Source organism: Daucus carota, chromosome 4, assembly GCF_001625215.2.
Source record: "Daucus carota subsp. sativus chromosome 4, DH1 v3.0, whole genome shotgun sequence".
Taxonomy (NCBI): domain Eukaryota; kingdom Viridiplantae; phylum Streptophyta; class Magnoliopsida; order Apiales; family Apiaceae; genus Daucus; species Daucus carota.
Window position 1 is genome coordinate 32,651,257 of NC_030384.2, and position 13,595 is coordinate 32,664,851.

Below are 13,595 nucleotides of genomic sequence, written 5' to 3' on the forward strand. Positions count from 1 at the left end.
GAAAAACAACCTAACTCTCACCAATGAGAGACTACACCAAACCAAAATAATAATTAAAGATAAATAAATCTTAGATCTGAACCGGAACCACGAAAACAAGAAAAATCGGACTGAAAATCCACTCGCTTAAAACAGAGAAGGAAGATTATTATATTAAAATATTATAGTTTAGAAAATATTATTTAAAGTATTCTCATTTTTAATAGTTGTAACTGATATGTCTTGATAGATAGATATATATGTATATAATGTGAGAAATTCTCCTTACAAAAAAAAAAAAAGTTAGAAATTCTGAAGATTTTTTTTTCTATAAACACGTCCTCTTTTTAGTTAGTTAAAATAAATAAGAAGTGAGATAGGCTACTCGCATTAAAATACTAATTAGAAAATTTTCATTTTCCTCCCGAATAAGCGTAACAATGTATTGTACTCCACGTGTGAGCACATGTTTATATTTTATCAAATGATTTGATTACTAGAAACTCAAATACAGGAGCACTCACTTTCTTTCTAAAACCACTAAATCACTAATGAGCTACTACTACGGTAGAAACTTCTTCAGGTCACTTCTGGATCTGCCCACTATTTTTCCACGTTGAACATATTTACAGCAGTTGTTCTTACGTTGTTGATTTGTTTATGAATACGATGCCTTCTAGTTTTAGAAGTCGTATTTGATGCTTTTTTCCGCATGCCATACAATTTACATTAATTAGAAGCAAGTGTATCTTTCAATTGCTGAAACAAAACCGATCATAATTTTACGTCTTTAATTATAACGGTCAGCTGCGATGACATTTCACATAATGACATAAGACTAATAGACCAGTGAAAATGACAAAAATTTATTGCTCAAAATCTTTCTAAATAAATATAATTTTGAGCTACAAATGTAGACATGTAGTAATTTAGTTATCGTGAGCCATCCTCTGTTCTTTAGTTAACCAGTCATTCTCAGGCCTCAGCAGGTGTTTGGACACACCACTTCTCGGCTTATCTATAAAAGAAGAGGGCTTAAAAATTTTCCAATTCTTTGGCGGAAGCAAAGAAGTGCTTCTTTTGGGCTAGAAAAAGCTGGAAGTAGAAACTTAGAAATGGAGCTTTTTTTCCAAATCAACGGCTTCTATGCAATAAAAAAGTTATAAGTATCCAAACATTTTTAATAACTTAGAAACCTAACCCAACTTCTCACTTATAATCCAGTTCTTTATTTTATTCAATAAGTCACTTCTTTTAAGTTCAGTCAAATGGCCCTTCAGTTTATTTATTTTTTTAGTAGTACGGTTTGTAAACCTACCACTAATCGGTAATAAATTTCTAGCTAATGACTTTGTTACTTAAATTTCTATTTAATATCATAATCTGTCTCTTTTTGTGTATATTGAAAAACCCTGTCTAAATCATGTCGATTAATTCGATGGCTACTAGTTAAAAGAAATGGACAAGAAAGTTAATAAGTAAAAATCGATCTCAAACACTGAACAGTAATTTTATACAATTTCAGCTCACATATCTCACTATAACATTTACACTTTTTACTTGTTTCTTTTTTCCTAATAATATACTGTAGCTAATTATGCTAATATGAATCAGTTGAGCCATAGCCTTGGACGCCGTGAGTTTGACCCAGACGGAAAAGTCAACGAATCACCCGACCCGGAATTCCCGCAAAATAGATCCGACAAAAGATTATCCACGTCATCAGGGGCGTGTTTGACAATACTTTTCTCTCGTTCCACCGTCAGCCTGTGCGTGCTATACAACTCCCGATAGATTGCCGAGATCTTTCCCTCTATTGACCGCTGAATCTCCTCACGGAGTTTATTATCCGCTACGACGCAAGTTGACTGTTTACGGTGCGCCTGGTCAAACAAGTTGCTGAACTTTCTAAAAAACTCCTTGACATCTTCAGGTGAAGTCATAGTGGCCGTTGATTTCATTGACAAATGTTGAATGACGTGGCCCCATTCCAGCCGTTCGTAGTTCGTCGCGAATTCTGCGACTCTGGCCTCGTGATTTGCGATCCATTCATCGCCGACGATGTACTTGAGATTTGAAGTGAGGACCTTGACGACGACGTTTTGGAGATTATTTGCCAAAAAGATGTAACACAGCGCCGCGTCTTTGAAATGCTTCGCCTTGGCGCCGATTCTGCAGAGCAGAATGTGAATGATCCACTTGAACCGCCGGGAGATCGCCGGCGCCGGAGCATCACTAAACGTCGATATATTGAAATACGACGTCGTTTCCGAAGCTTTGTGCGGAATCGTGTAGTCCAGTATGTCCGTGAGAACATTGCTGTAATCAGCGAGAACGGAGAGATATATCATCACATCGACGGTGAGATTGTGAATGCCGGCGGTGAGCGCTTTCGCTTTGTCTTTCTGTATCGATGACTCGAACTCGGTTAACTCGTTCCTCACCGACTCACCGAGTTTGGCTAAACTGATGAGAGCTTGAGATTTCACAGCGGAGCTCGAGTCAGCCGTGAAAATCGACTCGATTCCTTTCCAGTGAGTGGCTATCGCGGTGTACATATCAAGCGATCTGAAAATCTTCGCCGGCGATTTTTTCCGATTTTTCGCGACAAGTTCGGGGAATCCGAACAGGAGTAAAGCGCCTTCTTTCGAGATGTCACTAAAACAGGCTTCTCTGATCGCTTCAGACGATGCGAACACCTGATCGCATAAATTCCTTTCCCCGATGAACAATATTTCCACCACGACTTTCATCGCGTTGAGCCAATTGTTGATTCTGATCTCTACTGCATTCCATTCCATCTTCTGAATATGATTGGAAATCGTTCTATCGACTCCGAGCTTATATATCGCCTCATCGATGATTGCTTTACGAATAGGCCTGTAAATACTAATACATTCCTTTCCATAGCCCGATGAAATCATACAATCCGCGATTAATTTCAAATCCGTGACCGCGTTCATCGAAACGTCCTCAACTTCTTCCACCGCTTCGCCTACTCTCCGCAGCTCCTCGTCGTCATCGAACTCGGAAATGCTGGAAAGAGTGGAGGCACGGGAGGTGACTGAGGATCGAGAGGAGAAAGACTCGGGATCTATTGGTAGTATTAGTTAGCTACATGTCACAGCTAATTAGTTGTACATATTCCAGCTGTCAATTAGTTGTAGGTTAGTTAGAGCTAGTTAGTTTTCCACTATTCTGCTTGTATATATACTCTGTTGTTTAGTGAAATGAAACTACTTCTTCTCTTTCATCATTCTTCTCCTCTCTCACTACTCCTCCATAACTCTCTAAAAGCAGAAATTAACATGGTATCAGAGCCAGCAATGGCGATTACGTAATAAGTGCATCGCTCGATCCTACATTCATCTTCATCGCGAATTCTTCATTAGTTCTTCAGATTCTCAGGTCATTTCTCACTCCAGTAAGAGATATTTTACTGAATTGTGTTGAGATTGTGTTGTCATTTCATAGATCGAGACTTCTAATTGACGTTTCTTGCTGTTCTGATCATTATCGAGATTGTTTCTTGATAATTTCTGAGTTTCGATTTCTTGAATTGTGTTTTTGTTGACAAATTGTTCGATTGCATTTCTTGACCTAAAATCCATGGCAAATAATGATCCTACTAGTCATTACTATATTCATCCATCTGATGCTCATACTTTACAACTAGTTTCTGTGAAATTCAATGGAGATGGATTTCATAGCTGGAAACGATCTATGATTCTCACTTTATCCACTAAGAACAAATTAGGTTTTGTTGACGGTTCCATTGATGTACCTGATATTACTACTGCTGAGTACAAGTGTTGGGAACGATGTAACAATCTGGTTATTACTTGGTTATTGTATAATCTTGATGAAACAATTGCCAAGAGTGTTCAATATTTTCCAACTGCAAGGGAACTCTGGGAAGATTTGGAAGACAGATATGGCTGTACTTCAATTTCACAAGTATACGCTCTTGAGCAGCAATTGTTTGAACTCACTCAAGGTTCTGATTCTGTATCAGTGTTTTTCACTAAAATGAAAACTCTGTGGGAAGGACTAAATGATGCTAGTCCACTACTCTACTGCACATGTAACAAGTGTACATGTGGATTATCTCAAAGGCTGGTACTAAAACAACAAGAACAGAGGATCTTGCAATTTATGATGAGGCTAACTGAGGCTTTCTCTTTGGTGAGAAGCAATGTATTGATGATGCAGCCTCTGCCAAACATATCTCAAGTCTACAGACTGTTTGCTCAGGAAGAAAAGCATAAGTCTATTGCTAGTGGCTCTACTAGTACTGTTCCAGCTGAATCTTTGGCATTCTATGCAGACAACAAGAAATACAATCCACAAAATTCAAGTCAAAGATTCAATTCCAATTATCAGAAGAGCACAGGTTCAAGAAACACAGCAGATCCATCAAAGAAAAAGTACTTTTGCAATCATTGTAAGATTCCTGGTCATAGCATTGAAAGATGCTTCAAAATCCATGGTTATCCACCTGGATTCCAAGCTAAACAACAACAACAACATCAGAGGAAGGGATTTGCTGCTATGGCACAGCAAGATTCTGCAGATGATGCACCTGATAACTCTAATGATACTGTGAGCATGGAGCAGTATAATCACTTGCTCAAGCTGCTAAGTCAACAGAATATTCAGCCAGATTCAGATAATGACAATCCTAAACTTGCAATGCTGGCAGGTAATTTCTGTCTTCTTGCTGGTATGAGTCATCAATGGATACTTGACAGTGGCTCTACTGATCATATCTGTCCTAATCTGGATAATTTCATCTCTTATGATATTGTTGATGATAAGGATAGTTTTATTACTATTCCTGATGGTACAAAAGTTCAAGTGACACATATAGGGACAGTGAAAGTGAATGATGATCTCACTTTACACAAAGTTCTTTATGTTCCCCAATTTCAGTTCAGACTGATCTCTGTTAACAAATTATGTGCTGATTTGAAATGCAACATAATTTTTTCTGATGATCAATGTTTTATTCAGGGCCATTCTCTGAAAAGGCCTCAGATTCTTCTTGGTAGACTATCAGGTGGCTTGTATTGTGTCCAGAATACTATTACAACACAAAATCAGGATCAATCAAAGTTCTGTCACACAGCTGTTTCTAAAGATGTAGAGGACACAAGACTCTGGCATTTGCGGATGGGACATCTACCATTTTCTAAGCTTCAGTTGTTACTACCTCTTAAATCTGTTCAAGATTGTGTAAATACTACTGTTTGTCAAATTTGTCCTGCAGCAAGACAAGTAAGGAAATCTTTCCCTTCTAGCTATATCAAGAGTACAAAACCTTTTGCATTGTTGCACTTAGATATATGGGGGCCATACAAAACCCCATCACACTCTGGTTGTACTCAATTTCTGACAATTGTGGATGATTTTACACGTTTTACTTGGGTTCATTTGCTTAAATCCAAATCTCAAGTATATGATGTTCTGATCAATTTTCTGGCTTATGTGGAGAATCAGTTTAAGACAACTGTGTTAAGTATTCGTTCTGACAATGCTTTAGAGCTTAGTGCTGGATTAGTTGCTCAACTTTGTAAAACTAAGGGGATTCTCCAGCAAACATCATGTGCTTACACTCCACAACAAAATGGTGTTGTGGAGCGAAAGCATAGACATCTGCTAGAAACTGCTAGGGCACTATCACTTCAGGCCAAATTACCACTTAAATTTTGGGGGGATTCTATCTTATGTGCCACTTACCTGATAAACAGAATGCCTCTACAATCCATTGCCAATCAAACACCTTATTTCAGACTCTATGGTTCTCTTCCTACATATGATGACTTAAGAGTTTATGGTTGTCTGTGTTATGTTTCTACACTGAAAGTCAATCGGTCTAAGTTTGAACCTAGAGCTACAGCTTGTGTTTTCCTTGGATATTCTAATTCTCAGAAAGGTTATAGAATTTATGATCTCAGGACTAACACAGAGTCAGTCTCCAGAGATGTGGTATTTCATGAATCCATTTTTCCTTTTCACATGATTGCTGATACATCTAAATCTGATTTTCTAAATAGTACTTTCCTTCCAAAGTTTTCCAGTTCTGTTCCATCTGTAGACACTCCTGTTGAACCTCCTAATACAAATCATCACACATCCCATGAATCTCAGAATAATAGTGATAGTACTCATAATGAGCATGAGTCTCAACAGCATGACAATAGTCATTGTGAACAGCATGATTCTCAGATAAATGACCCTCCTGTTAGACAATCTTCAAGGTCTAAACACCCCCCCACTTATCTGACTGATTACTATTGTAATCTAGCTACACATACTGAATTCCCAATTGATCACTGGTGCAATTTAGTGGATGGTACTTGTTTGCCTCCATCCCATTTTACCTTTTTATCACAACAGTCTGTCATTGCTGAGCCTACATCATATTCAGAAGCTGCTGCTAATCCAATTTGGGTTGCAGCTATGGAGAAAGAGCTTACAGCTCTTGAACATAATAAAACATGGGATCTTGTTCCTTTGCCACCCGGCAAGAAAGCCATTGGTAGTCGTTGGGTTTTCAAAGTGAAATTAAATGCAGATGGTTCATTAGAACGATGCAAAGCTCGTTTGGTAGCAAAAGGGTTCAATCAGAAACCTGGAATTGATTTTACAGAGACTTTTTCACCTGTGGTAAAGATGACCACAGTGAGATGTTTGTTATCTTTGGCTGCTAGTAAACGTTGGAAACTTTACCAACTTGATGTTAATAACGCATTCCTCCATGGAGATCTGCTAGAGGAAGTTTACATGACAGTACCTGAGGGTGTTCCAAACCCATATAATCTTGTTTGTCGATTAAGAAAATCTCTTTACGGGTTGAGACAAGCATCTCGACAGTGGTTCGATAAACTGACTGATACATTGTTGCTACAAGGATACACTCAGTCTAGAAATGATTACAGTTTATTCATCTACAAGCATGGAACTGATATCACAATTCTAGCTGTGTATGTGGATGACATTATTCTCACTGGAAGTAATCTCGAGCACATTCAATCAGTAAAGCAAGATCTTCACGATAAATTCAGCATAAAAGATCTTGGTGTACTGCATTATTTCTTAGGTATTGAAGTTACTTACTTCACTGATGGAATTGTCATGAGCCAAAACAAGTTTACTAAAGAGTTATTACAAGGATGTAATATGGATCTCTCCAAGCGTGCTGTCACACCACTACCTATACATCTCAAATTACATGCTGATGATGGTGATTTGTTATCAGACCCTGAAACTTACAGGTCCCATGTAGGCAAATTAAATTTTTTGACCAATACAAGGCCTGACTTAAGTTACACTGTACAGTGCCTCAGCCAATTTATGCAGAATCCTAGAACATCTCATCTCCAAGCCTTGCATCATACTCTACGATACATTTCTTCTACTGCTGGGCAGGGAATCAAACTTCAAGGTCCAGAAAAACTCACTCTCCAAGCCTTTTCAGACTCTGATTGGGCATCTTGTCCAAATACCAGACGTTCTGTAACAGGCTATGTTCTTCTCTTAGGAGGATCTCCTATTTCCTGGAAGTCGAAGAAGCAATCCACAGTTTCAAAGTCAAGCTCTGAGGCGGAATATCGAGCTATGGCAGCAGCTGCTTCTGAAGTCACTTGGGTCGTTCGACTTCTAGAAGAAATAGGTGTTTCTGGTCTTTCTCCAGTCACTCTCCATTGTGACAATCAATCAGCTTTACACATTGCAAAGAACCCAGTGTTTCACGAACGAACGAAGCACATTGAGGTCGATTGCCACTTCACTCGTGATAAAGTTCTTGAAGGATTGTTACAGCTCTCTTATCTTCCTACAAAGCATCAATTAGCTGATATCTTAACCAAGATTGTGCCGTCTCCACAGTTGCAAGATTTATGCTCCAAGTTAGGATTATCTGATTCTCAGATACCTCCTAACTTGAGGGAGGCTATTGGTAGTATTAGTTAGCTACATGTCACAGCTAATTAGTTGTACATATTCCAGCTGTCAATTAGTTGTAGGTTAGTTAGAGCTAGTTAGTTTTCCACTATTCTGCTTGTATATATACTCTGTTGTTTAGTGAAATGAAACTACTTCTTCTCTTTCATCATTCTTCTCCTCTCTCACTACTCCTCCATAACTCTCTAAAAGCAGAAATTAACAGGATCCAAATGCGCTCGGTTGGTTGACAGTATTTGATAAAACTCTTTTTCGAGTCTTTTCATCGCGATTTCCATCAGCTTCTGGCCACGCACGAGCTTATTATCCGAGTAGCTCGAATGCTCGGAGACGTATTTATGCATTGATTTTTGCACATTGTTAACCCATTTGATGAACTCGGTGGCTTCTTTACGGTTCTCGTAGAAAAGAGAAGTAACGCTAGCGAAGGTGGAAGTATCGGCGTCCCATTTTTTAATAATCGGTTCGGCGATCTCGAGCGTCCGTTCCAAAACGGTATCGGAGAAGCTGGGCCTGGAAGGAGATTCCAGGATCGACGAGGAGGATTTCTTGGAAGAGAACAGAAGGCTTCCCATTCCTTTTCTCGGCATGGTTGCGGTAGATTGTTTAACGCTGGGTATTTACTTATTTGTATGTGTTAAAATTGTAATGTTTTGTTGTGTTTGTAAGTTTGTAAAATAGATATGGAGAGTGAGGAATGGAATGAGAGAGATTTATAGAGGGGGAGTGGGGTTGGAGTAAGCTGGGTTAGCTTTTGGGGGTCTAATTAGTTGGCTGTCTTGGCAACGCGTTAATTTGAAACCTGTGAGTGTTTAGTAAAACCAACCCAATTTTAAATGTTCATAATTCACGCACAGTTGGAGTACGTGTTTCGCCAGCTGGATTGTAAAGTGGAGAAAGGTGTGGTATTTATGGATCGACTGTGCTTTAACAGAACGTAAATTTTCAATTTTGTGAGTGATGTGGAACCAGTAACCACCGGTTAAAAACCACACTCCTGGGGGCGGATCTAGGATTTAAACATTGGGAGGCATCGAACAAGTTTTCGAAAAATATTTATATAATTTCGAAATTTTGTGGAGGCACTTTTATAATTTTACAAATTTAAAAAAATGAAAAAATGTAAAAAGAATTTAAGAGGCATGTGTTCCTCATACCTCTTTCTAGATTCGCCCCTGCACTCAACCACCTGATAAATATTTTTGCTACAGTACTCCTGCTTCTTGCATTCCGCAGTTAAAAGAAAGCAGGAAAAACGTACATATTTACTGTGTTTTTATAAATAAATCACTGTAGATGTGTTAAAGTAAATGTTAAAGCAGCGGGGCATGAATTCCAGGCGTCACGCATGATTTCATTATATTATGTCCGCTTAAACTAGCGTTAAAATTTGATTTTAATTCTGCCGGAGTCTCACAAGTTGTTCGTCCACTCTTTTCCACGAGATGGACTTTTTTTAGGAGGCTCTTTTGTAGTTTATACATGTAAACAAAAACCTTTACTAATGCACGAAAATGATATTCTTGTCTTCGTTCCTCGCGTTAAGAGTAGTGTATTATGTCAGTATAGCGTCTGATTTGAACTTTTTAACATTTGTTGATCTGGACAACTAGTGTGCTCCCGTAGTTCCTAATTTATCTTTTATTATATTTTGAACAAAATTTTGGTTATATATACAAATAGTGTTATTTGGACAGTGTAGCTACTAATTATCAACGATTAATTTATTGAACAATGTTACCTGAATTTTATTTTAAGTAACGAATATATAATATTTACAGAAATATAAATAAATTAATAATTTAAAAAAATTACTATAGAATATGTAACAATACTATAACATATCTAAGGAGCGAGCACAAGTTATTCGCTAGAATAAAATAAAATATTAATTATGTAAAATTGAATTAACATGTAAGGCATGATGACTTGATTGGATGGAATTGGCGGTTTGTGTTGCTTATATTTTAAAACATACTGCTTTTATTATTATTATCATTTAATTTTATTATAACTCATACATGCCTAAGTTATAGGAGGCTACAATTATTTGGAGTATTGGAGTTCTCTATCTTTGACCTTTCACTCATCTTAGACCTGAGAGCTGTTATTATTTCATTTTATAATTAGAGGACGTTATTAGTATCCATATAATTCCGTAGAGTTAAGTTCCATGTAGTTCACATATTTACCGTAGTACCGTAGACCACGTATGTTCTACAACTATAAAATGACATAAAAACATTATAAAATGTCTGAAACTTGTTATTTTGTGAAATACATTCTATAAATATCACTATTTCATGAAAAAAAAATTGAAAATCATTTATGTTCGACAAGTAGAACACATATGTTCTGTAATATGTAAATATGTTCTGCAAACTTAACATGTTTTGCAGAATAATGTGTTTTTCACTATTTAACTTGTAGAATGTTTAGGATTGTCAAAATTTTTCACAAAATAATGATGTTTATAGAACATGATTTGCAAAATAACACATTTTGCAATATTTTTATGCCATTTTATAGTTGCAGAACATACGTGATCTACGGTACTACAGTAAATATGTGGAATACATGGAACTTTGTTCTAATTCCGTATACTATCTCCGTATACAAAGCTTAGCATGAATTCAGGACGACGGTTTCTCCAACCAAATCAAATATATAATCGTGTTTATCTACAAAATTTCTCCCATTTCTTCTACTTATTGTAGTGGTTCTTGTTACTTCTGATTTATCGAGAAATCGAAGAAGCTATACATTTAAATTTACATTTTCCGATGTTGTTGTGCACTATTTTTTAGGCATAAATTTGCTGTAGTACTGTGATTTATGCTGATATTGTTCTGCAGTAGTTTTGCTCTCTCGTACTTATCCCAGAAAGTTTATAAACATTTTCCGATGTTGTTCTGCACTATTTTTTAGGCATAAATCTACCGTTGTATTTCTGCGATTTATGCCGATATTGTTATGTAGTACTTTTGCTCTATCTTTATCCCGAAAAGTTTAGGAGGATAATTAAAATGCCTAATATTACTGAATTTTGATTGTGCAAAATTGTCGTTGATACAGGATAATATGAGGTAGTTATCCATTAGTTTTTAGAATTAAAGAGAGATGCCACATGTTCTTCACATATGCCGTTCATTATCTTTTTAATCTAATGGTGTGGGATATGGTCTCCAAATTATTTGGTCTCCAATCCAAGGAGTCTAACTCATATATATATATATATTTCCTCCGTCTTATTTTTTATGTAATTTTTAATGATAAATAATTCCTAAAATGTTTCCAATAATCTCTAATATTTAACTAATGTGTATATACACATAACTGAATTTAATTTATTATAATTGTAATTATCAAGGATAAATAATAAAATTAAAAATTCACCTAATATTTTCGTACAATACATAATTTTTTTTTAAAAAAGAAGAGAGCAATAAATAACGTGGAATCTTCTTATATTAGAGCATCTCTAACGGCGTTGGCTATAATCGTTGGCTAAATTGGACCTGTAAGACATTATGTAAAATTTGCTGAACCTGCAAAACATTTTGTTTCAATGGTATGGCTACATTGGTTGGCTATAATTTAAAAATAGTATGTTATTAATATTTTAAATTGTTAAAATAGAATACATCAGTTCAATATAGTAATAAATGATGTACAATCTTCCTACAGATTTTCTTACAGACCTGTAGAGGTTCGACAAATTTAGCCATCCATAGGAGGTTGGCTAAATTTATAGACAACAGGTGAGCATGGAGTTGAGTTTTTGGAGCTGTTGGCTAGATTTTTTTATTTTAAGTATGCCAACTAACTTTTTAGCCAAGAGCTTTAGATGGTTGGAGATGCTCTCAAGGACATTAAGAATATCTCTTATGAATTGTTCTTTTATCCTATCGCTGAAACTTTTATTTGTCATACTTTTCAAAATTATTTTTAGCTAAAATATCTACATGTCCGTATCTTTATGTGCTAACCTCATACATATATCAGTATATCACTATTATATAGAGTCAAAACAAAATCCGAGTCACCAGCAAAAATACGAGAACCATTTTTTTTTAATATATGTATAGCACGTGCCGTCCGATCAGGCGTAACTAAATTCGCTTTCACCAGGTGACTACACTTTACTCTCCCTTGGAACCATCTGTACAAAACCATGCAAAGCCATCAGAATACGACTTCACCTGGGGTTACCTAATTTTGCATGGCTATCCTTGACTTAATTTCTAAACTCAAGTTGATTAATTAATTTAATAGATGCGACTTGCGAGACTCTTGTCGTTCCACCTTTTTTTGTGAGGTCTGAGATAGAATCAACCCCATGAATTAATTTTTGATCCTGATGACAAGTGACGAGTGATGGAGCCAATGGAGGTTATGTATGTGAGTTTATGTAATACCTGGGTCTCGTTACAATGTTACGTTACGCTCGCCATACCTTCTCCATAAATCCACTGCTTGTAACATCATCTCAGGAGGTCTACAATTTTAATGTACAAATGACCTAGCTAGCTAACTTTGCAACACGTTAATTTCAACTATTTGCCTGCAATCTTTGTATCTAGAATGTTGGAGAGAGATGCCGCGTCGGGCCGCTAACTAGCTTGGAATACACGTAAATATAATTTAGAGAAAATTTATAAAATAAATTATTTTCAAAAATATGCATGCCGATTGAAAAAGAATAATCCAATTTTTGAATAAAAACTAAGAAAAATATGAACTAAAAATAATACTCCCTCCGTCCCTCTGGGATCTATACGTTTCTTTTGGACACGGAGATTAAGAAAAGTGTATAAGGTAATGTAAATTAATGAGAAAGAGAAAGGAAAGTAGGTAAAGTGGTGGGACCCATTAATATTTAAGTGATAGATTTGAAAAAGTAGATGAAAGTAGTGGGTGAGTGAGATTTTTATATTATAAAACTTTACCATTTTGGGAAAGTTTTGAAATGTATAGAATTGAATGGGACATCCCGAAAAGGAAAGTGTATAGAAATCAGAGGGACGGAGGGAGTAATTAACATGGAAAACAACCTTAAGTTCTCTGACTATCGCAAAGGTCATAGGATGTCATAAAATTTAATAGACTAGACAGAAACGCAAGATTGGGTCAGCCTACCCATCGGATCCTGCTACTATTAATTACCAGGATTATATTTTAGATTTTAATCTATAATTTAGTGAATAATCTATGATAAAATCAGATCAGTGCAGAATAGATTTTATTATTTATATTAATATTTCGGAGAAATCCAAATCCATCATTTTCAGAAATTTAAAGCAAACAGCTGTGTATCGGGTTATGATTTGTATACGAATATGCATGAATGAAAGGGACAGCCGTCCAAACTCTCGTATACTTGAACTCGTGGGCATGGGATGTTGAACATTGATTGCCCACGATCTTGTGTCACCTTATCATTCTCATATCCAAGTGCAAATGTTCCATTGACCATGTTCAATTTAAATAGTTTAATATTTACGTGGTCGTGCATTGCATACAAATATACGACAAATTTGAGATCAAGCAATAAAGGGTGTGTATATAATTTCGTTTTAACAGTAACAAACAATCTCTTACCATTGCCATATGGGCAATAAAAACTTAAAATTTAACAAAACCTTCATTTA

The 13,595-nt window shown here is 36.2% G+C and overlaps 1 protein-coding gene across 1 annotated transcript; it reads right to left on the reverse strand.

The window, feature by feature from the left end:
* Nucleotides 1-1,450: 1,450 nt before the first annotated feature.
* LOC108216061 (exocyst complex component EXO70H1-like) lies at nucleotides 1,451-8,635 on the reverse strand. Its single transcript, XM_064092332.1, has 2 exons — nucleotides 8,148-8,635; nucleotides 1,451-3,065 (listed from the first exon to the last, which is right to left on the reverse strand). The coding sequence occupies exons 1-2, from the start codon at nucleotides 8,532-8,534 to the stop codon at nucleotides 1,590-1,592; spliced, it is 1,863 nt and encodes a 620-aa protein (XP_063948402.1). The 5' UTR covers nucleotides 8,535-8,635; the 3' UTR covers nucleotides 1,451-1,589.
* Between the last annotated feature and the right edge of the window lie 4,960 nt (nucleotides 8,636-13,595).